The sequence below is a fragment of the Pongo pygmaeus genome, chromosome 1 (assembly GCF_028885625.2).
Source record: "Pongo pygmaeus isolate AG05252 chromosome 1, NHGRI_mPonPyg2-v2.0_pri, whole genome shotgun sequence".
Taxonomy (NCBI): Eukaryota; Metazoa; Chordata; class Mammalia; order Primates; family Hominidae; genus Pongo; species Pongo pygmaeus.
In genome coordinates this window covers 66567598-66592850 of record NC_072373.2, presented here as the reverse complement: position 1 = coordinate 66592850, position 25253 = coordinate 66567598, and the positions used below count along the sequence as shown (strand labels likewise).

At 44.5% G+C, this 25253-nt stretch overlaps 1 protein-coding gene across 2 annotated transcripts in view; it reads left to right on the top strand.

Annotated features, from left to right (window-relative positions):
- LAMC2 (laminin subunit gamma 2) overlaps nucleotides 1–25253 on the top strand; it is a 65691-nt gene that overhangs the window by 24226 nt on the left and 16212 nt on the right. For both annotated transcript variants that reach the window (XM_054443470.2, XM_063648281.1), the window contains 10 exons: nucleotides 4365–4553; nucleotides 11951–12086; nucleotides 14873–14971; nucleotides 17307–17443; nucleotides 18589–18711; nucleotides 19627–19816; nucleotides 22093–22205; nucleotides 23182–23400; nucleotides 24001–24183; nucleotides 24860–25105. In XM_054443470.2, coding sequence (XP_054299445.1) covers nucleotides 4365–4553; nucleotides 11951–12086; nucleotides 14873–14971; nucleotides 17307–17443; nucleotides 18589–18711; nucleotides 19627–19816; nucleotides 22093–22205; nucleotides 23182–23400; nucleotides 24001–24183; nucleotides 24860–25105 — 1635 coding nt within the window. The remainder of the gene's footprint in view (nucleotides 1–4364; nucleotides 4554–11950; nucleotides 12087–14872; nucleotides 14972–17306; nucleotides 17444–18588; nucleotides 18712–19626; nucleotides 19817–22092; nucleotides 22206–23181; nucleotides 23401–24000; nucleotides 24184–24859; nucleotides 25106–25253) is intronic.

Here is a 25253-nt window from a genome sequence, read left to right as displayed (position 1 = left end):
AAATGGTTTTAGGGAAGTTAGTCTCAATTTGGGAGATGATTTGAGAGAGACCATTTTTCAAACACATTAATGATGAAAAGCATCATTCCATGCAAAAGGAGCTTGGAACAAGCTCTCCCATCATTTTCTTGGTGGGACCATTTCAAAGACTCAATACTGAGTTAAGTGCAGTACAGCTGGGTGTTTAATCTCAGTGCAGCTTGGTAACTCAAAGTCCTGCAGGCAAGGCTGTAGAGAGTGTCTTCACGGAGTTCTCATGCAATGCAGATACCCAAGGCCAATACGCTCCCCAGACATGAGGCCCATACATCCCCTCACTCTAGATGGCATTGCCCTTGGCTTTAAGGGAGACCCATTTGAAAGGAAAGGGGTATGTTTGCAATAGGCTTAGAATCTGTTGGGCAGGCTCTTGGGGGGGAGATGTTGGCTAAGGACCTCCATCCCTGGAACTGTAATGCAACTCCATTGAAGGCTGTGCATTTAAAGGACAATGGGGCAGGCATGGTAGCTCATGCCTATAATTCTAGCACTTTGGGAGGCTGAGGTGGGAGGATTGCTTGAGGCCAGGAGTTTAAGACCAGCCTGGGCAATACCACGAGAACCTGTCTCTACCAAAAAGTAACATATTTAGCTGAGTGTTGTGGCATGCATCTTTGGTCCCAGCTACTCGGGAGGCTGAAGTGAGAAGATGGCTTGAGCCTGGGAGGTTGAGACTGCAGTGACCCGTGATCACACCACTGCACTCCACTCTGGGTGACAGAGTGAGACTCTGTCTCAAAAACAAAACAAAAGAAAATAGGCTGGGTATGGTGGTGCACACTTTTAATTCCCAGCACTTTGAGAAGCCAAGGTAGGTGGATTGCTTGAATCCAGGAGTTTACGACCAGACGGGGCAACATGGTGAAAACAAAAACAAAAACCAAACAAACAGGAAAAAAAAAAACACAACAAAAATTAGTTGGGCATGGTGGCACACGCCTGTATTCCCAGCTACTTGGGAGGCTGAGGTTGGAGAATCGCTTGAGCCCAGGAGGTCAAGGCTACAGTGAGCTGAGATTGTGACACAGCACTCCAGCCTGGACAACAGAGTGAGATCCTGTCTCAATAAAAGTAAAAATTAAAATAAAATGAAAGAAGGACACCTATTGTTTTCAAAGTAAAGCTTTAGAGGAGGAGACAGAAGAGGAGGGATGTGATAGAAAAAGATTATAACAAGTTTATATATTTTGAAAAGATTGCTCTGAATAAATATATAATGAGCTGCCCTTATGAAGTTAATTTTTACCACCACAAAGCATGTTCTTTTTTGAGACAGAATTTCGCTCTTGTCACCCATGCTAGAGTGCAATGGCACAATCTCAGCTCACTGCAACCTCCACCTCCCAGGTTCAAGTGATTCTCCTGCCTCAGTCTCCCAAGTAGCTGGGACTACAGACACCTGCCACCACTCCCAGCTAATTTTTGTATCTTTAGTAGAGATGGGGTTTCACTATGTTGGCCAGGCTGGTCTCGAACTCCTGACCTCAGGTGATCCACCCTCCTTGGCCTCCCAAACTGCTGGGATTACAGGCGTGAACCACTGTGCCCAGCCCATGTTCTAAATAAGAAAAGCATAATGAAAAATTTGTAGTTATTTTGAGATTGCTTCCAAAAGGCATCCAGGGCAGGGAGGGCATTGGCTCATTGGGTTAGCCAGATGAAGAACCTCGCAAGGACCGCTGAACAGTGAATTTAGCTCTGTACGTGCATAGTCATGTACTTGGTACAAATTTCACAGCACATGACAGCTGTGTGGCACTGTTGGAGATCTAAAAAATCAGTTTCACAAGCATTGGTTGGGAAAGATTCAGCTTGGCACTAGTTCTGAGAAAAGCCCTGGGACTTTGAATTGTGTGCAAATGTAATATGCTGTAAGTTCACTGAAATGTTAGTCTTTGCCCATGGGATAAAAATATCTAGTCCTGTTACAAGCCAAGCTGTTTAAATCACACTTGCAGTACTGGTCATATGAAGAAGGATACTGGAAATTAGAATTTGTTCCTAGGATGGTAGACAAGAAGAATCTAGAAATTATGACATAGGAAGTGGTTGAAAGACTTGGAGATGACAGATCTCTAGTCCAACTTGAACAGGAAAAGACTAAGGAGGGAGATGCCATAGCTATCTTCAGATTCACAAAAGCCTGATGACGCAGGGCCCTTTGGATGTAAAACAACATCCAAAGATTATGTCTGTTGGATAAATAAAGGAATAAAAAGAGAGTAGGGGTGTGTGTGTGTGTGTGTCTGTGTGTGCATGAGTGCTGTATCTATCTGTGTGTGTTGTGTGTGTATGTTTTCAGGCAAGAGCAAAAACACATGATGAAAATTACGGAAAGAGAGGTAGATTTAAAACACCATATAAAAATGTTACTGTTTGTAACAACCAAGCTGAATGACCCTCTATTAGGGATTTATAAAAAGAATGTCTACATGCAATGGTAAACTCAATCTTGAGAAGGAACATAAAATGGAAAGATGAGGGCTTTGGAGTCAGACACATCTGGGAGCAAATTATATCTTTGCCATTTAGCTGTGTGACTTTAGGCAAGATACTTAGCCTCTCTGAGTATTTGTTTTTCCATCTATTAAATGGGGATAATAAAACCCATGTTAAAATGTTGTGAGAATTATCTGAGCTGACGAATGTAAAGTCCTAGAAACAGTACGCTTCGGATAAGTGTTAGCTGACTTTTCTAGATTAGATGTCATCCAAAGTAGAAAGAGTGAGTTACAGAAATTATTATAAGGCAGTCACTTAGCAGGTCCATTAGATGTACGTGGTCACCGCTGGGCACGGTGGCTTATGCCCAGGCTTATGCCTGTAATCCCAGCACTTTGGGAAGCCGAGGCAGATGGATCACCTGAGGTCAGGAGTTTGAGACCAGCCTGGCCAACACTGGCGAAACCCCATCTCTACTAAAAATATAAAAATTAGCTGGGCATGGTGGTGCGCACCTATAATCCCAGCTACTTGGGAGGCTGAGGCAGGAGAATCACTTGAACCCAGGAGGCAGAGGTTTCGGTGGGCTGAGATCATGCCACTGCACTCCAGACTTCAGCCTGGGCGACAGAGCAAGACTTGGTCTCAAAACAACAACAACAACAACAACAACAAAAAGATGTACATTGTCCCCTTGTATTGTCAGTGCCTGACACAGAGCCTGCACAGGGAGCCACTCAGCAGGTGATGGCACATCTGTTGACTTTATTGTCAGCATTATGGGTAAGTCACGCCCTAGAAACATATTCTCAATGTGGCAGCGTGGCCAACAGAGACCGCCTGTGTAGGGAAGGGAGGTAGGTGTTGGCATCAGACAGAGGTTCAAATCTCAGTTCTCCACTGGGTGGAGTTACTTCACCTTTCTGAGCTGCATGTTTCTCTTCTGAGGCAGTACGTGTTTCATGGGAGTGAGTAATGAAATCGCATATGCAAAGGCATTTGATATTCTTTTCCCAGAGGGATCCTCTTTACAATCCAGGGAGGCAGATAATGCAGTCTGCATGGAAGAAAAAACAAGATTCAGAAAATTGAAGTGATGTGCCCAAGGAAATAACAGAATTGGTATTTGATTCTTTCCTTTTAACCTGAAGGCCTATCATCTCTCTCTCCGAGACCATGACAGAAACATTTTTTGGTGTCTCAGTGTGCCGGGTACTATGCTGGGTGTTTCCGTGTTTTGCTTCTTTGCTGTTTGGGTCCCCGTGGAGATGTTAGTCACTTTGCGAGTCTCTTTGGAACATCTGCAGGATGGGCTTCCTAGATACTTGAGAAAGTTCATTCTTCATGGGACACCTGGCTTTGGGAGGAGACACATGCCCAGACAGTCACGTCCGCTCCTCGCCTTGACGGGCACCGGTGGGATGGGTATTGTGTATCTTGAGCAGCGACACCATCGGCTAGTAGCTGTGCTGAGTCCGCAGCTGCCCATCCTCGGGTCTCCTTGAGCCCACAGACTTGCTCTGTGGGATTGCAGTGTTTTGAAATGAACTCCTTGCAAACATTTAAATCAGAAATATCTGCATAAAAATGTAATTTAACATTTTGGGTTTCTCTCGAGAAACTGGACAGTCTGGCAACCCTGAGCCCATGTTCTCCCAGGCAGTAGCTCACCAGCATTGCATAGTGCCTGCTTCCTTTAAGTGGAGCAGGCGTCCCCAGGGTCCCTGCACTGCCAATTGCACTCCCATACCTTCCTCCCCCAAGGAGTTTAGGTTACCATATAGTACTCATGCATAATTTCTATTAATAATAACATAACACCTGCTAGAACAGTTCCTGAGGTGTTTTTTTCTGACCATCTCTTTTGTATGCTTCCTCCCCAGTCTGTGATTGCAATGGGAAGTCCAGGCAGTGTATCTTTGATCAGGAACTTCACAGACAAACTGGTAATGGATTCCGCTGCCTCAACTGCAATGACAACACTGATGGCATTCACTGCGAGAGGTGCAAGGACGGCTTTTACCGGCACAGAGAAAGAGACCGCTGTTTGCCCTGCAATTGTAACTCCAAAGGTAGCTGAAAAGGGGGGAAAGAGGGAGAGGGAGATGGAGCAGTGGGGAGAGAAGAGGGAAGGAAGGAGGGAGGAAAAGAAGAAGGAAGGGAACAAGGGAGGAAAAAAGAAAGAAAACAGGGGAAGCAAGCAGGCCAAGAGGGAGATGTTCAACTTCACGAACAACTGGGAACCTACCAGACATTGGTCTTTTTAGCAGTTTCAATCTGAAAGGAAACATGTTTCTCTTAAGTAGGGGTTGGTGGAACCAGCTGGGACCTTGGGGGCATGTTGTCTTGAATTCTAATACAAAGAGTCACATTATTAACTTTTCCAGGCAGGTGACAGTCTTTTACAGGCAGATGACAAAGGAAGCTTGCACTCTTTCAGGGATAGTTCTTCATATCCATAGCCATCCATTTGACCAACCTCTTGAAAAATAAGGAATTAGAAAGATCTGTTTCTAGTGCTGTGCTAGGTGCTAGCAATATGAAGTTGTACTAATAAAGGAGACAGACAAGTAAACAGGAAAATTGAAGTATTTCATTAGGTTGCTAACAAGATAAAACAAAATAACAAATAGGAAACACCTAATGGGGTGGCTGGTTCATAGGAGAGCTAGTTTGTTTTTTAATTTTGTTTTGTTTTTTTGAGACAGGGTCTCACACTGTCGTCCAGACTGGAGTGCAGTGGTGCCATCTCGGCTCACTGCAACCTCCGCCTCCTAGGTTCAAGCAATTCTCCTGCCTTAGCTTCCTGAGTAGCTTGGATTACAGGCACCCACCACCATGCCCAGCTAATTTTTTGTATTTTTAGTAGAGATGGGGTTTCATTATGTTGGCCAGGCTGGTCTCGAGTGCCTGACCTCGTGATCCACCTGCCTCAGCCTCCCGAAGTGCTAAGACTACAGGTGTGAGCCACCGCACCTGGCTAGTTGTTGTTGTTGTTGTTGTTGGTTTTTTAAAGTATCCCACACAGTGCTATATTCATATAACTGTAGGTCTTTGCTGTGCACACAGATACACACACTGTGCTGTATTCATTGTGGACAGACAGTAAAGACAAGTTAGTAAATATAAAGGGGGAGAGAGAGGTGGTTCTGTAAATAAGATTTTTTTTTAAACGGTTCATTTGTCTATTATCTTTCTTGGCATTATCTACTTTTCTTTGCTAGAAAGTGTTTAATAGCATCCTATGATAAATATTGATCCACTTAAAGCATACAGCCTTATTGCATGGCAGTGACTCAGTGTAGCAGGTCTGTGGAACCAATTGATAGCTGCAGCTTGAAAGAATCTAAAAATGGGCAGATTCTGGTGTAGCCATGAGTTGCTGGTAGAGTGGGTTGGGAGTCATATAGAAAACTGGGTGACCCTGTTGTGAGATAGACCCATATCACAGCAGTCACCCCCCAAATTCACCTAAGTTGCTGTTACAATGTGGTTTGACTCAGATTAGTTTAGCTTTGTTGTGTAGAATTTGCATCTAGAATCTTTTGGACTTAGCAGTCCTCCCTATGAATCAAAGAACTTCATAAAAAAATTAAAAGAAAAATTATTCCATTTTAATGGGCATTTAACCTCTCTGAAGAGCTCCTATTCCCTTAGGTCATGCAGCTTCATTGTGAGTCACCAGAGTTGGGTCATCCCAGTGAAATGATCAGTGAGAATGAAACTAGAAATCTAATTGGCTCAGCTTGAAAGCCTGGCCTGAAGACAAGGTTATTAGTCTTAGGGTAGACCAGGAACCTGCTGCTTAGCACAGAAGGATGGTAAAGAAGGATTTACCATGCCATCTCTTCTGTTTCAGCGTGTAGTCTACTGCTTGCCCAGTGGTAGTGAAACTGGCTCCTTCTTTTTATTTGGGTAATAGATATCCCAGACTCAGTGGGAACAGCTTGGCAGGAAGTGGTGAGCCCAATATTGATTTATGTCTTATATGATAGTTAACATGTGCCATATGCCAACCCTGGGCCAGGCACTTTTCTAGGTGCTTTTAATCCAGTAATTAATTAATCTTCACAAATAACTTTATAAAGAGGGGGCTGAGTTTTTTCCCATTTCACAAATGATGTAGCAGAGGCTTAGGGAGGGATGGTAAGAAACTTGTCCAAGGTTATAGAGCTAAGGGGCAGAGTAAGAGTTCAGGACCAGGTTTGTTGACATCAAAGGTAATAATGTAGAGTACAGTGGTGGGTTATGGAGCCAGGCAGCCAGGGTGCAAATCTGGACATGACCACCACCATTAGGTCACTCTGGGTAGGTTCCTTAACCTCTTGCTGCTCCAGCATCCCCATCTGTTAAAGAGTGATCATGATATTCATGTCATGGGATCCTGTGGAGATAAAATGGTGTTTGACAAGCACATGGCGGGCAACTCAGTAAACTGTGAATTGATGTAGTTGTTTTTCTTATTAAGACAGTGGGGAAACCGAGACCTAGAAAAATTAATGAATGGCCTAAAGTCTTCCAGCAACTGATTGCAAGAACTAAAGTTGTGAGCCAGATCTTCTGATCAAGAATAGTTCTCTTATTCCCTCCATATGAAAGAAAAAAAAAATCAGAATGGCATTTTTCTATGCCCAAAAGCAGACAATTTATGTGTACACAAAAAGCTTGATGGATATTATTTCCTAAGATCTGACTAATGCTTTAGAATTTTCCAAAACATTTTCATAGATGATGTCCTTCTTAGTCCTCATAACAGTCTGACAACATGGGTTAACACATCCCACATCCACTGTTAAAGAGATGAAGAAACTGAACTTTCAGTGTCCAAACTGCTGAGGCCGAAAGACACATTGGTGACAGAGACTTCCCACCATGTGCTGTCCCCAGCTGCTCCTCAGCTGCACATGTCACCAAACCACTAGCACAAGTTTAATTCCCTATGTGATTTCTCAGTATCCCAATTAGCCAGAGGATATTTTTCACTTTCAGATAATAACTTGACAGGGAAATTTGTTGTATATTCCATTTCAAATGCAAAATAACATGTCTTACAAAAAAATGCTATCATTACATGTATGTCAAATGAAGCCAATGGCATTAATAAACCCCAGAGTAGTCACCAATTTTGGACTTTATATAGATTTCCCATAAATGTAGAAATTAGGCTTATTTTTAGATTATGACTTTGTGGGCTCAGCAACAGAGCTGAGTTATCCTCAGCTCTTCCAACCACATATTTAAGCCCTGATAACCTTTTGCAGATACTTTGAAATTCACTGTGTGTGCAAGTTTTTTCCTCCCATGACAGCTAAGTTTTTGAGGTCTATGTGATATTGGACTTACTCTCTTAATTTTATAGTTCTTTACATATCTTTGATGCTGACAGTGTATTATTCAGACTATAACATTTGAGTAATTATTTAAACATGTTTTTAAATGCAAGTGTATATATTTTTAATAGGGTTCTCAAAAGGATGCAAATTCTCTGTTTATATTTTTTGTTTATTTGTTTTTATTGGGTTTGTTGTTGTTGTTTTGAGACAAGATCTCACTCTGTGGCCAAGGCTGGAGTGCAGCGGCTCCATTATGGCTTACTGCAGCCTCAAACTCCTGGGCTCAAGCAGTCCTCCTGCCTCAGCCTCCTGAGTAGCTTGGACTACTGTTGTGTTCCACCATGACTGACTAATTTTTTATTTTTTTGTAGAGACAGGGTCTATGTTGCCCAGGCTGGTCTCAAATTCCTGGGCTCAAGCAATCCTCCTGCCTCAGTCTCCCCTAACTGCTGGTACTACAAGCATGAGCCACCATGCTCGGCCCTAAATTTTAAATATTTATCATTTTTTAATACCTTCCTGAGTCTTCAAATTCATGTAGGCTATATCTATATAAAGCATGAATGTGCTTACTGGGACACAAATTTGAAACAGGAAGTTATTCCTCATCTGTTCTTTAAAACCAATTGTTCACAATCCCTAAGTACAGTTCATGATGTGGGAATTGGGGCAGGTTGTTTTTTTTGAGTGAGACTTTGAAGAACAAGTGCTATTATTTTGGAAGTTTTGGAACATGAAATAAGTTAGTCATATTCAGAGTTAGAGCCTGAATTACTTCTTTCCCCACTTTATAAAAATAATTCATTTCTGAAAAACTACTGCAGGGAGAGTTTTCTGAAGTTGAAAGTGTAATTAATTTGAATGGAGAAAAAATGTGTTTCTGATCCCCAAATCAGCATTCATTCATGTTAAAAACAACCAAATTTCATCATGAGGGACTTCTATTTAACATTACTTATCAGAGCATTATTCAAAAAGGAATTTTCCTTCCTTCTGCCGACCACTCACAGAGCAATGAGCATGAAGTCTCTAAACATCAAACCAAATAGCCTCTCTTCATTCTCATCTTATTTAAAAGCGCTCTTGCCTTAGGCTCTGTAAACCTTCCTTCTCTCCTCCTCCCCTCACCCTCCTTAGACCTCTCCTCCCTGCCTTCCATTGCTCATTGTTTGATTAGATCCTGTCCTGAGACTTCTCCTTCTCTGATCATCCTCTCTTAATAGATGGGCTCTATCTCTGTCCTCACCACTTCCCCTCCTCTCTCCATCTACTTCTGGACTGATCTCACATTTACTATGGCTTCCTATTCAGCCTGTGTGTTGAGGGCTCCTAGATCTTCATCTCTAGACTCTGAGCTCCAGATGAACATTCCCACCTTTATATGCCCCTAGAAACTCAAGTTCATATACCCAAAACTAAACTCATTATCTTCTCTTGATGATTCAACCTGAGATCTTGGTCCTCCTCCTGTTTTCCCTGGTTTGATAAATAGCATCACAGTCCAGCCAGGTGTGCACTCTGGGGACCTGAGTGTCATCAATGTGATCCTCTCTCCCTCATCATTCCTAACCCAAGAGTCACCTAAATCTGTTTGTTCTATACCCACAGTGGCTGTCACAATGCTTCCCTCCTTCTCTTCTCACTCAGACCCCTCTAACCCAGGCCATCATGGCATAGGAGGAGACATGCTGGTCTTGCCTTCTCCAAGCCATCCTGCAGACTGCTCTAGAGTTCTAAGCGCAGGTCTGAACTTGTCACTGCCTGCCTAAACCTCTGAGAGTTCCTATTATGCAGAAATTGATCTGTTATTCTGCTGTGAACTTTTAATTCACTACTAAATAGCGTGAGCTAATACATATAAAGTGCCTAACTCAACATCTAAGGAGATGCTCAAAAAATGTCATTTACACTATTATCACTGAAGGCTCCTTCAAGCCTTGCAAAGTTGATATGTAGATGTTCATAGACTCAAACTGTAAATATGACTCATTTATTTCACATTTCACATGCTGCATAAAGTCTTCATACAGGCACAGAACCGATATCTTTATCGATTTGAATTCTACTAGTAAATTAAAAGTTCACAGAAAGATAATAAATTTAAAAAACAAACATATAGCGACTGGTCAATGTTCCCTTGGCTTCATAGACTATGGATAGCCTAATCATTACAGATACTTAAGATATAGGCTGGGTGCCCTGGCTCATGCCTATAATCCCAGCACTTTGGGAGGCTGAGGCTGGTGGATCATGAGGTCAGGAGTTAGAGACCAGCCTGGCCAACATGATGAAATCCCGTCTCTACTAAAATACAAAAAATTAGCCAGGTGTGGTGGCGCACGCCTGTAGTCCCAGCTACTCAAGAGACTGAGGTAGGGGAATCGCTTGAACCAGGGAGGCAGAGGTTGCAGTGAACCAAAAACAACAACAACAACAAAAAGATATACAGATCATGGCCAGGTGCAGTGGCTCATGCCTGTAATCCCAGCACTTTGGGAGGCCAAGGCAGGCAGATCACCTAAGGTTGGGAGTTCGAGACCAGCCTGGCCAACATGGAGAAACCCCGTCCTACTAAAAATACAAAATTAGCTGGGCGTGGTGGCACATGCCTATAATCCCAGCTACTTGGGAGGCTGAGGCAGGAGAATCGCTTGAACCTGGAAGGTGGAGGTTGCCAACCTAGGCAACAGGAGCAAAACTTCGTCTCAAAAAAAAAAAAAAGATATACAGATTATTTTACAATTCCACTGAACTGCAGGGGAATTATAAGGTAGCTGAGGTGTACCTAGCTAGCTTTCCTCCTCATCTTTTGGCTTCTCTCAGCTCCTTCCACAACAGCCCAGCCCTCCTCCTTGGCATACACACATTAGTTGAACAGATTTCTGGGCACCTGCCTTGTGTCAGGCACCATGCTGGGCAGTGGGAATACGGCAGGTGACATAAGGTGAGATCATCCTAAGTCAAGTAGGGCTGAGGACTGGGGTAGGGGTGGGATGGGATTTTAGATGCAGGAGTCAGAGAAGATTTCTCTAGAAAAGTAATATTTAATCAAGACCTGAGTGCTGAGAATGTGCGAACTAGGGGAAGTTAGAGGAAAGAGCATTCCAGACCGAGGGAGCAGCAAGTGCAAATACCTTGAGGGAAGCTGCTTAGCACTTTGCCTGAACCAAGAGAGTTGGGTCGCTGGAACCTAGTGAAGGAGGGTAGGAGATGAGGTAAGAGAGGCAGGGTCTTGCAGGCCATGATACGAAGTCAGCATCTTATTCTGCTTAGAGTGGGGGCCACTGGAGGACCTAACTATCGAATTACATTTTTAAAGAATATCCTGGCTTCTCTGTGGAGTGTGGAGAGGCAAGGATGGAGGCAGGGAGGAGAGTGCGAGGCAGGGCCTGGGTGAGAGAAGGTGGAGCTGGAATGGGAGTGAGTGTGGAAGGGCAGGTGGTGAGACCTGGCAGCATCCCACAGTGACACATTTTGTTGCCCTGAGTTTTTCATGAACGCTCAATCTGAGAGGACCCATTTACAACTAGGAGCATATCTGTAAAAAGTGGAATCATAAGACAAGTACAGTCCCCTAGGTAAGGCACACAGGGTACATCTCACTGGGGGTGTACCACAGGGGACACTCTCCAGCACTCCTGGCAGGTGGATAGTTTTGGTTAATAGCCATTTTTATGCTCTTAAAAATCATACCATACAAGCACTGACCCTTAAAAGATGGCTTTGCCTGCCAGGGATAAGAGAGAATGCTGCTCACTTTCAGATACGAACTCTCTTTTAGGAGGCCAATGTGCTTATTCACAAGTTTTCCTTGAGATCTTAAAGATTTGATGGACTTCTTTTAAAAAGCAGTGAGCAATATGCTACCTACTGTCACAATCAGAGCAGACAGACAAAGACAAATGCTTTTATGAGTAATTTAATTCCTCTCCCTGAGGAAGACATCCTCAGCTGTCAGCACTGTCCCCGGTGGGTAGAAGAATACACAGACGATGTGAAGTGACTGTTAAAAGCAGCAGATGGTGCTTCTCACTTCGTGTTGACGGAGCACCCATAGGGTGACAGTTGCTTCCAATGCCGCATACATTAAAATATTTCCTCTTCTTCTTTCCTTTCCCCTACCTTGTGGGTTTCAGGTTCTCTTAGTGCTCGATGTGACAACTCCGGATGGTGCAGCTGTAAACCAGGTGTGACAGGAGCCAGATGCGACCGATGTCTGCCAGGCTTCCACATGCTCACGGATGCGGGGTGCACCCAAGACCAGAGACTGCTGTGAGTATCTGCATCCCACCATGGCTGTCACTAACTCAGTGATGACAATTATACAAACCTTAGCAAACACTTGTATTTACTGAGCCCCTACCCTGTGCCAAACACTGCTTTGAGAGTACATCATGTGGGCTATCTACTTTAATCCTCACAATACCCCTAAGAGGTTGGGATTATCATTATATGCATTTCAAAGATAAGAAACTTAAACCATATGAGGTTAAGTTGCCTGATGTTACTGGTGAGGCTGGACCTAATACTTAAGCTCAGAGTTTTGGGTCCAGAGCCTATGTCCTTTTCTCTGGCAATTGCTTCCCTCTAGATGAACTGGAAGGGAGGCAACAAGTCCTTCAAGTAACCTGGGACCCATTTTGGCCCCGGTGAATTTGGGTAGAACTGTTCTGCATAATCTTGATCCCCTTTAGTTTGGAATGTCCTGTATCCCTGCTCAAATATTTTTTGGAAGATGAGTATGCATTAAATATCACATAACCAATCTGCAGAGATACGGAGCTGGCAAGTGTTGGGATGGCTTGGCGGGGGCTTGGCAGTGAAGCATTGGGCATTGGCTAGCAAGGCTCCCACAGAGGAGGCGCGTCCCATTGCCCACTTTGCTGGCTCCTTGCTGGGACAGGAGCTGCCCTCCAGCCATACTGCATTGTCCCAGTTGTCAAGGTCCCAAGTTCTCATACTCTCTTGGCATTTGTTCTGGTCCGGCCTTCCCTGACCCTTTCAGATGGTCTTCAGAGATCACCCCTGCCCCACTCCTCCTTTGTAACCCTTTTAAAACATAACCCTCTGTTAGCTCCGTCTCCCCGCCCCAATTCAGAATGAGATAAAACTTATCAACGTCCTGCAAGGTCCTCCTCCCTCTCCACCCTCAGCCTAGGTGCCTGCTTGGTTTCTTGCCACTTTCCTCCCTGCTCCCTGTACTCCGCAGGGAAGCCACAATAGCCTTCCTTCCCTTCTTCAAAGAGCCAAGTGCATGTGGCCTTGGCGCATCCTGGAGAGCTCTGTCTTCCCCAAAGCTGTGCAGCGCCTCCGCTCCATCCCCACCCCACTATCTCCTCACAGAGGCCTTCCTGCAGCAGTCCCACCCCTCTGTGTTCCCACTCTGCTGTTTCACTCCATATCTTATTTTCTATTCATGTTTGTCCATTTCTCCCACTAAAATGTAAGCCCCCTGTGGCTCTGTCTTATTTGCTTCTGTGTCTCCATGCCTGGAGTGGGAAGAGGCACCTCGAGGGTGTCCAGTGCATCTGCAGCTGGCCCTGTGCCTGCTGCCCTTGTGATCCACACACCTGCCCTGGCACAGGACTCCTATGGAATGGGGACTGTTCCTATTTCTCTTAGCATCCCTGGTTCTGAGCACCCAGTAGATGCTGAATACATGTTTGTGAGATGGTCCAGATAAGCAGTAGTGAGGGAGCTAAGAAGGAAGGAGGCCGTGAGAATTCAAAGATAAAGATTGGCAAAGAAATTCCAGCCATAAGCATTGCTAGACTTGGCATGTGACTGGACGAGGAATGTGAGGGAGAGGGAGGGGTCAAGGATGCTCCAGGTTTGGGCAGGATTTGGGTGGGGTCATAGGGCAGGCAGAGGAGGAACAGATCAGTAGAGAAGAGACAATAAACTTGGTTTTTGAGCAATGGGGTAAAACACATGATTGCATGCAAAGTGGGTGGCAGAAGCAGGGATGAATGAGATAGGGAGATTGTGCCAGAATTCAGTGAAAGCTCCGATACCTTCATTGAGAGAATCTTGCCACAAACAAACAAACAAAAGTCCACTAAACCCAGCAATCCCAGCAATTCCACTCCTAGGTATACACCCAAGAGAAATGAGAAGGTAGATATCTGCACAAAAACTTGTACACACACATTCATAGCAACATTACTCATAATAGCTGAAAAGTGAAAACAGTAACCAAAAAGAATATATGTATTCTGTCACCAAGAAGATTTTATGTACTGACACATGCTATGACATGGATGAACCTCAAAAGCATCATGCTAAGTGAAAGAAGCCAGTCACGAAAGACCACATATGGTATAATTCCATTTATAGGAAATGTCTAGAATAGGCAAGTCTGGAGAGACAGAAAGTAGACTGGTGGCTGCCGAGGGCTGGAAGTGGGACAGGAGGGAGGAGATGTGGCAGGGTGGGGGACACAACTGCTAAAGGGCACAGGATTTCTTTCCGGAATGATCAAAATGTTCTAAAATTAATATTGATGGTGATGGCTGTACAACTCTGAGAATCAGCTAAGAACCATTGGATTGTACATTTTGAATGGGTAAATTGCATGGCATATGAATTATATCTCAATTGAGGAATTACCAACAGAAAGAACTGAATGGAATAAAATAGCAGGTAGATGGAATTAATCATGATAAAAAGCAGACATCATTGAATTAAACAATAGGGAAACAAATGATAATTTTTTTTAAAAATGTAAACTGAGCCAAACAGTCAACCAAAGTAAACTAAACAGTTGAGTGATGAACTTGGTTTACATTCTGGCACAAACCCCTGCTCTCTTTAGGAGTGGCAGACAGTTCTCGGCCCAGCTGCCACCCACCAAGTACACTCTGAGCAGCACTGGTGCAGGCAAGTGAGTCCTTAAGTGTGTGAGAGAGGTCCGCACGGGCGAGGATGGCTAGGAGAAGCCTCATCGAAGAAGGACTTGCCCAGCTTCGTGATGTTTGTTCATAAGCAGTTGATTTTTATGTGCATAGTTGTGAAGCATTTGGAAGCATGTCCCTAATTTTCTTTTTCTTCTTTCCCAGAGACTCCAAGTGTGACTGTGACCCAGCTGGCATCGCAGGGCCCTGTGACGCGGGCCGCTGTGTCTGCAAGCCAGCTGTCACTGGAGAACGCTGTGATAGGTCTGTGTGAACCGTGGCCCTACAAACAGCAGAGAGAGTCCCTTGCCAACTAGCATGAGAATTAATCCTCTGAGTGTAATTATGGAAAAGGGATACTTGACAAATGTTGATGACCTTCTTCCTGCTCTCTGTCCTCAAAAACTAAGCTTTTACAACAACAACAACAACAAAAACACACACACACACCGAGCACCCAAATCTCACTGGACTCCATACTCTGCTCTGGGCCGCCTCTTTGTTTTGACTTTGGGAGTGGCACAGGGCCCCAGAGATTCCCCCCACCAGCTGGCTCCGAATCCCAGGTGCTCTGTATGAGGCAGTAATCAATAGTGAGATCCTGGGACTCAGGCTGGTTGCAGGAAAGGCCTGGCCTAATTAAACATGCTGCGAAAATTCTTGTAAGAGGGCCTATCACAGCATATGGCCATATATAACCATCGTGTACAGAAAAGGCACTGCCCTGGGGATAGGATGGCAGTTACATGCACACACACGAATGGGCGTGGGGCTGGGCGGAGGTAAGAGCCCTTTGGGCCAAGCCACACTGGAGGAGGTGGAGCAGTGAGGCACCATCCCCCCAGGCTGCCGGTGCAGGACGTGCCTTAAGTACAGCTGTGCTCTGGCTTTAAACTCTTCCCTCCTAGAGGCTGTTGAGCAGAGGGCTGTGAGGCTGGCGTCAGAAGCAAAGGCTTCCTCCTCATTTCCTTAAAAGTAAGAAAGCAGTTCTTTGGCACCCTGCCAGTCACTTATACCTGCACAGAGGAAATGTCAAATACACTCCTAGCTTGTGTTTTCAGGGGTTTCTGGCTGCTGAGGTGAAGGCAGGGACATAAACCTTAAGTGTTAAAAGAGAAGTCATTTGTCGAAAGCCTTTTTAATTTCAAAATAAAAGACAGAAATAGAATGCCACATAAAAGAAATTGTTATCACCACCAATGGTAAGAAATAGACCTCTGCTAAAACTGCATCCCAGTGACAATGCCCCCCTCCTCCCTAGAAGTGACCTCTATTCTTTTATGGTAATCGCTTTCTTTCTTTGCTTCATAATTTATGACCCCAGTGTGTTCCTAAACACAATCATTTAGTTTTGCCTAATTCCCTTCCTTTCCCTTCTTTTTCCTTCCCTCCCCACTCCCCCCCTCCCATCCTTCCTTGTTTTTTTAAGCTCTTTTAATCAGCAGGTTTCTTCTCCATAGAAACCATAATAATTCTTTTAACTCTTGCTCTTAGAGAAAAAAACAAAGCTTGTTTAGTTACAACTGTTCTCTGAAGCACCTGCTCTTCACAGCTACCCTGCTTTTCTGTGATACTGTACTCAGAACATTCCCCCCAACATGTAGTGCAGTGGCTTAGACTACATGATTTGGAGACAGATGTACATGAGTTTCAATCTTGCCTCAACCACATACCTGCTGTATGTCAAGAGTTTCTTAACCTCTTGGCCTTAGTCTCCTCATCTAAGAAAATTGGAAATAGCAATTCCTCATAGGGTTGGAGGGAGGTTAAATGAGAGAGTACACACAAGGTGCCTGGCACAACATAAGTGCTAAATAAATAATCATTGAAACTATCGTTATTTCACATTATTTCATGTGGAAGGATGTAGTGAAGTTGAGCAGAGGACAAACAAATCCTCCCCAGCTTCCCCTGCCCTCTTGTCTGTGACTCCAGCATCGAAGACTCGCCTGTTAGTCATGGTTCTTATAGAAGCCACTGGAGGGATTGAGCTGGGAGCAGAGGTGGAATGCAAGCCTACACCTGGCTTTTGGAGAGTGTCTTAGCCATCCTTTTTCTTTGTCATATCCTCACCTGCCCTTTTCCCCAGTGAGCCAGAGCCCAGGTACAAGAGTCAGAGATGGGGATCAACACCTAAGTGGTCTTGGGGAAGGGGTCAATACAGCTGAGTGGTGCTGAGGCAGGAGCCTCACCTTTCCTGGTCCCCACCTCCCAGTCTTTGTCCCCATTAAACAGTAGCTCCAGGACAGGGCAGCGTTGCATAGCCCTGCCCACACCCATTCTGCTCATCTGACCACCACTCAATTTCCTACCAAGGATTGGCCAACTACTCAGATGCCAGACCACCAGGACAAATGTGGCTCTGTTCTACAAAGGAACAGAAAGTGAATGTTTCTTATGCTGTCTCATTTAGGGGGGTCGTGATTGTCCATCTGGTGGTCTGGGGGTGGGGGTGATATGTGAAATCTGGTATTTCCCTCCTCTGAAAATTAATAGAGCCAAATGGAAGAGAAGGTAGAGAGGCTGACTCATTCATCATATTCTTTCTATAGAATAAAAAATAACCTGTAATATCCTGATTTCTACAATGCCACTGCAGGTGTCGATCAGGTTACTATAATCTGGATGGGGGGAACCCTGAGGGCTGTACCCAGTGTTTCTGCTACGGACATTCAGCCAGCTGCCGCAGCTCTGCAGACTACAGTGTCCATAAGATCACCTCTACCTTTCATCAAGGTAAAGCCTTCTGTTTTCTAGGTTTTAGTTTTTTAATGTTGTACAGGGCTTTGTGCTTACAGACAACCACCTCCGCATTCACAGGATGGATTCTCTTTAGAAATTCTCTTATAGTATTTAATGTACATTATTTTGTCAGGGCACTCAGGCATACCCTGATGTCTTGAAAAAGTCATAGGCTGAAAATAGTTCACTCATACCAGTGAATATAACTTAAAAGAATAACTAAAAAAGAGACTAGACTAGATTTTTATTTCCCTGAATTTTCCATCCCCATCTATTTCAAAACCACAAAGCAATCATTCATTTGATTTGGAGAGTGTATAAGAGTCTTCCTGGAATCCATGTTCACTAATAATGCTGTTTTCACATATAATAAATGAGCTGATTTATGTGAAATTAGTTCCCAAGCTACAGAACACTATAAAAATATTGGAAACTGATATTATTTCAACACTAAGTCTGAGTTTCCCTTTGAAAAGACTGGACCCGGGCCAAGCACGGTGGCTCACGCCTGTAATCCCAGCACTTTGGGAGGCCGAGACAGGTGGATCACGAGGTCAGGAGATCGAGACCATCCTGGCTAACACGGTGAAACCCTGTCCCTACTAAAAATACAAAAAAATTAGCCGGGCATGGTGGCGGGTGCCTGTAGTCCCAGCTACTCGGGAGGCTGAGGGAGGAGAATGGTGTGAACCCGGGAGGCGGAGCTTGCAGTGAGCCGAGATCGCGCCACTGCACTCCAGCCTGGGTGACAGAGCGAGACTCCATCTTTAAAAAAAAAAAGGAAAAAAAAGGAAAAAAAAAAGAAAAGACTGGACCCTCTCACTTCATTAAGGTGAGAGCTTGTTTATATAAATACGAAAAAAATGCAAATTACAGGCAGAAGAAAACCTGCTATCTTATCATGAGTCAGACTCAAAGATGAGAAATCATAGCAGCTGTGGAATGGGAGCAGGTGAAGCTGAGAGCCACATAGAGAGATACATGGAGAATTTTAAGGACCATTTTACAAATGTGGAAATATTGAGAAAACCCCACTTGCTACTCACCACTTGGACTTGTTAGCAAGCAAATCTTTCCTTGTTTAACTTAATAGATGATGAGGGCTTGTCCAATGCAGACTGATTATGTTTGTGTTCCAGATGTTGATGGCTGGAAGGCTGTCCAACGAAATGGGTCTCCTGCAAAGCTCCAATGGTCGCAGCGCCATCAAGATGTGTTTAGCTCAGCCCAACGACTAGACCCTGTCTATTTTGTGGCTCCTGGTATGTGAGGAATAATTTCTCCTATAGAGGCCAGCTTATAGGACTAGGAAGTCAGGATAGAGAAATTGAGTTAGAAATTCTGGAAACCATATAACTCTGCATTCAGGGTAGCAGCATCTCCAGGTAGTGCAACCCCAGAAGAGAGACGGGGGCTAAGCCTGATTTGAGAGTCACTAAGAAATGGCCCAACAGAGCAGAATGGGGTGTCCCAGAGGTCAGACCCTGGTTGAGCTACCTCCTTTAATCAAATGGGAAGTTTCTACGCTTACCACCAAGGCAAGAAATCAAGGACGGTGGCCAAACCTATGGGTCTATTGAGAAGCAGGTGGAAAGCAAAAACAAAGCATTTCTTAAAACTTCAAATACCTGTAAGTTAAAAAAAAAAAAATCAATCAGTGGTACGTGCCTTGGTGGAAAAGCACTGGCTAAAATTCCAATCCCAGTTCATTTCCTTAGCTCATATGTGATTCTTGGGCAAGTTGTTCTCTTAACTTCTCTGAACTTCAGTTTTCTCTGCTGTTAAATGGGAATACTAATGCCTCCCTCCCAGTATTATTGCCAGCAAATGTGATGATATTTGTGAAGTCATTCTGTCAACTAAAGCATTATGTAACAAGTCGTGCTATGCTGATAGGCCTGGGATTTTTACAAAACAGTCTGTCATAAGGGCCACATCATGAATCATCTAATAGATGGAATTGTCTTATAACAAGGTCCTCTTATCATTTCAGTAACTAACCCTCCTTCATAGCCCAAGGTGTCATAGCCATGTCCAGTACCAGGTCCTGACTCTCCTAGCAAGGAGTTTTGGGGCAGCATGACACAGGACTTCAACAGAAATTGCAGACACCAGTGCAAACTTGCATGTGTTTGCCTCTCCAACTGATCTCAATCTTTTAAAACTCTGTTTCACAGCCAAATTTCTTGGGAATCAACAGGTGAGCTATGGGCAAAGCCTGTCCTTTGACTACCGTGTGGACAGAGGAGGCAGACACCCATCTGCCCATGATGTGATCCTGGAAGGTGCTGGTCTACGGATCACAGCTCCCTTGATGCCAATTGGCAAGACACTGCCTTGTGGGCTCACCAAGACTTACACATTCAGGTAAAAAGAGAGACCACAAGTAGGTCAATTAGAGCAAACTATGATTGAAGTTCAAGTCCATTCTTTATTCATTCAATCATCATTCATTTGTTCAACAAGCCTTTCTGAGCACCTTTTACGTACCATGAAGGTTGCTATGTGCTGAGAAAGGACATGATTCCTTCCTTCAAGCAGCTGACAGGCTAATGGGAGAGAAAAATGAATAGATAATTACAGTGCAGTTTGTCAAGGGACAGAAATAGGCAAGGTGGACACAGAAGTTCTGAGCACATAAAGGAGGCATGACTGACCCACACTGGAATGATGAAGGAAAGCTTCCCAGGACCACATGACAAATGCGAAAGGCAGCCCTCTAAGGAAAGAGAAGGGAGGAAAGGTTAACGAGGCAGAGGAAATGCAATGCTTGAAGAAGGTTTGTGCATTTAGAAAATTGCAAGTGGTTGAGCATGAGTGAAGCATGAAGTCGGCGAGAGGAGTGCAGTGAGAAGTGAGGTAGGAGAAACAGGTGGGAGTGACTTTATGGATGGCTTTGTGTGTGTCTACAGTGATTGCACGGTATCCTGTAGAATAGGGATTCTGCATGGTGTTTGCAGAGAGGTTGGGGAAGGGAGCTGTGCCTGCTAAGTGCTCAGTACTGCACTGGAGGCTGGGAAATAAAGATGGAACATGGTCTTTGCCTTCCAAGAGCTCATGGTCTAGTACGATGTATAACATGTCAAAAAGCAAGCATAATACAGTAGGATAATTGCTTTAGGGGTGGTGCATGTTCATGGGGTCTTGGAAAGTGCCCGATTCTGCCTGGAGGAGTCAGGGAAACCTTCAGGAGGAGGCAATGTGTGGTCTAAGAATGGAAAGGTCCACAGGGCTTTTCCAGGGAGAAAAGTCAGAGAAGGGCAACTTTCACATGTGAATATATGTGGGGATGCAGAAAGGCATAATATAGGGGAGAACTGGCAAGCAATATTTATGGCTGGAATACAGCGTGCATAGGGAAGATGGGTAGATACATTTGCAAAGGTTGGAAAAGGACCCATCATGTTGGGCCTTGTATGTCATGTCAAGGAGCTTAGATCTTGTCCATGCTGGAAAGACGATGCAGAACCATTGAGAGATTGTTAAGTCGAGAAGTGTGATCATCAGGTGTGAAGGCTAGGTGCAAATACAGGCACCATATGGATGATAGTTTGGGTAGGGCCCTTAACTAGACCATCAGAACACATTCAGAGTGGCTCAATTGAGAGTGGTTAGGGGCCTAACCCAAGGCAGGGGTAATGGCAATAGGGAAAAGAAGACCCACAGAACACAAACAAAGAATTGATCAAATATCTGAGTATACGTGTTCTAATGATACACACAAACACACACACAGCTCTCCTGCCTGGAATACTCATTCCCACCTTCCAGGCTTTGTGAACTTACTCTTTGAGATTCAGCTTACATGTTCTTCCTTTGTATTAGCCTTCTCAGAATCCCAGGTAAAGTTACAGTCACTTTGTGTTTCCATGGTACTCTGTGCATGCATCTGTTATAGCATTCATGGCATTGTATTATAACTGTGTGTCTACCCACCTGACTCCCCTGGCTGGATGTGATCACCTCTCCCTGTTGTCTTTGTGTCCTCCAGCCTGACATAGCTTCTAGCCCAAACCAAGTGCACAGTTAACTTTTATTTAACAAATCAGTGAATGAAACGAAGGTGGGTAGGGTTGTTCCTGGATGAGATACTTCAGTAAAAAACAAAACAAAATTTAGAAGAACAGCACAGGGGCTGGTGATATGTTACAGTGAGCCACAATGATGCCAAATTAAAAAGTATTAAGTGTGGACAATGTAAAAGTGGAAACTGATTTTTGAAAAAGTAAGTAAAATGTGCTCAGATAACAAAGAAATGATTTTTTTTAAAAAAATGAATAGTAGCTCTTGAGAATCAGAACTTCTGGAACGTGGAGATGTTCCTAATACTAGCTTCTGGGTGGCCAAGAATAGAAAGTGGTGTCTGAGAACTTGCGATCATCATGGTTTCAGGTGATGTCACCCCTGGATCTGGACTTCCCCCACTAGGATGCCCTCCATCACTTCCTCTGGGGTTTGTCTTCCCTATGGAGTGAGGAAGGTCCAAGTACATGCCTATGAAAAGGTGGCTCTCAGTCCTGTGCCCCCTTCTAAGCAGGACTGGGAAGGGGCTTAGCTGTTCCCGTATCCTCAGGCATAATTTATAACAGGTAGGTATGTGGTAAGAATCGGATTTTTAAAGCTTTTGATTTTAAATTATGTAGGTTAAATGAGCATCCAAGCAGTAATTGGAGCCCCCAGCTGAGTTACTTTGAGTATCGAAGGTTACTGCGGAATCTCACAGCCCTCCGCATCCGAGCTACATATGGAGAATACAGTAAGTGGCTACAAGAAATTAATTTCTTTCTTCTTAGGTGTTAGTTTAATTTGATTCAGCTCTCTAAGGTGGTGGCAGTCTCCAAACAAGTAGATAAGTTACTTGATGATCCTGACTTAGAATCATTGATTCAGTCTGAATTTTTATATTCTAGAAGCTTTTTTAGAAGAAATGTTTCTCTAAAAAGATGTCAGCAGCCAGCACCAATGAAGAGTAAATGACGCTATCTTGCTAAAAGGGCCACTGAATTTTTATTAAAGATGATTATCTGAGAAAGATAATCTACAATAAATGGACACATTTCCTTAGCTAGGAAATGGCACCTACAACACAGTCTTATTTATTCCTTGAGCAGCTTTTCCTTTTGAGATTATACTCCATGCTACCCTGTTTGAGTCATCATGTATTCTATTAATTCCTTTTTTTTTTTTTTTGAATTTCACATGTTGGGTCCTCCTAATCCCAACTGGAATTATTTAACAAGGGTTCCTTAAGCTTTTCTGCACTCACTCACGTAAAAAGGAAGCGTGGTTAGCATGCACCATTTCCATGTCACTGATGCAGCAAATAAAGTTGGAAGCAGAAAGGTGTAACAATGTATTGACTCTTACTGTATGCCAGGTAGATTATAATATATGCATTATCTAATTTAATTTTCACAACAGACATAGGAGATAAATACCACCGTTACTTCTTGTCTATAGTTGACGAAACACAGTCATGGAGAGGCTAAGTGACTTGCCCAATTTACACAGCTAATGAGGGTGGATTCAGAATTTAAGCCCTGGGTTTTCTGACCCCAGAGCCTGTGTGCTCAGTCACAGTGGGAGACTGCTGTACCTCTCTACATGGCATGATGTATGAACACCACCTGTCTTTGTTAGGGAGTTAAGAAAAATAAAATCCCAAGAGAGATCTGACTTGAGATCTTTAGACCGTACCACTTGCAACTTCTAACCTGTTCTCTTGATTGCAGGTACTGGGTACATTGACAATGTGACCCTGATTTCAGCCCGCCCTGTCTCTGGAGCCCCAGCACCCTGGGTTGAACAGTGTATATGTCCTGTTGGGTACAAGGGGCAATTCTGCCAGGATTGTGCTTCTGGCTACAAGAGAGATTCAGCGAGACTGGGGCCTTTTGGCACCTGTATTCCTTGTAACTGTCAAGGGGGAGGGGCCTGTGATCCAGACACAGGTGAGTGAAACAACACCTGGACCAGGTGGCTGGGGTGTCATGTGGAAGAGAGAGAGCTGTGTAAGAAAGACCATGGCTGAACTCACATTGGAGGTGGGAAAGGATTAAGGAGAGCGGAGCTGGAGTCAGGGAAGATGGACATGGTGCCTTATTACACTCAATCCTATTCATTGTGGAAATGCCACAAGGTTGTGAGAAAGGTGCCAGGTTACAGGAAATGGTCGTCATGGTTCAGTGCTGGGTAGAAGAGTTGGTGTCGAGTTGCAAGAATTGTGTGGGGAGATCAAAGACAAGTCCGGGTCTAAATGAATGTGCCGACAAATGGTATCAGGCCACAGAGAACATGGGGAACAGTGTTAAGTTATGGATAGTAAAAGGAGTGAGTGTCTACTTTGCATAGGGGAGTGAGGGTGAGATTCAGGGTCTTGGCCGTGTTTTGATTTGGTTCTATGGGAGGGGTGAATGCCAGTGCTCAGGCACTTTGGGGAAGGCTTCAGAAAGGAAGGCTTTGACATTCTACACTCTGACCCATGTTGAAGGAAATGTATTGTCTGACCCTGCTCACTTTTCTGCCCCTCCACTCTCTCCTCCTATCCCCAGGAGATTGTTATTCAGGGGATGAGAATCCTGACATTGAGTGTGCTGACTGCCCAATTGGTTTCTACAACGATCCGCACGACCCCCGCAGCTGCAAGCCATGTCCCTGTCATAACGGGTTCAGCTGCTCAGTGATGCCGGAGACAGAGGAGGTGGTGTGCAATAACTGCCCTCCCGGGGTCACCGGTAAGGCCACGGGTCTGCTTTGCCACCTGCCTCTTCCTGTCCTGATGCCATGAATGTGTGCAAATAGCTTCCATTCCGAGGAATTTCTAGGAAATTATAATGACTTAGGGTTCACCTAAATGTGCTCACTCTAAAGATAATATCTTAAAGATAAGATATTGCGATGCCCAAGAGGTGAAGTGGATTAAGCAAGAGCAGAGTGCAATTATGGGAGAAAACACCTAAAGCTGTTTTGAGAGGTTTGTCATTAGAAGATGACATTTTCAGACCAAGCACATGGTTTTTTCTTAATGAACTAAGATAAAGAGGGAAAACTTAGTGACCTCTTAAATGTCACATCCTTCTGCTGGTCAGTCTGAAAGAAGAATGGATTCTTCAGCAGCAGTTTTGAGGGTATTGCTCAAAACCTTACTACTTCTGTGGAGCTGCCTGCTTTTCCCCAGCCAGCTAGTTAAGCCTCCTAGTGGCGCTGCTGTGTTCTGCAACCTGCGGTGGGTATGGGAGAGAGAGGGCCAGCCCTGCCTTGCATGCCTGCTCCTGAGGGCTTTGTTCTGGGGTCCCTAGGGAAGCACATTTCTCTGGCTCTTCTAGAGGGTGACTCACAACTTTAGGCCTCTGTGTCTGGTCTTCCTCCCGATGGATGTCGACCTAGGCTTGGTCATTTGTTCCTTCCCAGGTGCCCGCTGTGAGCTCTGTGCTGATGGCTACTTTGGGGACCCCTTTGGTGAACATGGCCCAGTGAGGCCTTGTCAGCCCTGTCAATGCAACAACAATGTGGACCCCAGTGCCTCTGGGAACTGTGACCGGCTGACAGGCAGGTGTTTGAAGTGTATCCACAACACAGCCGGCATCTACTGCGACCAGTGCAAAGCAGGCTACTTCGGGGACCCGTTGGCTCCCAACCCAGCAGACAAGTGTCGAGGTAGGACTCCACCTCAGGCAGGCTGTGTCTGTGTGTGCCTGTGTACATATGCGCTTGCTTGTCATCTAAGCAAGGACAATGGCAGTTCATATCATGATGTTACTTTGGTTCTCTGACCAAACTGGCCTGTGAGCACCCTGGGCCTTTC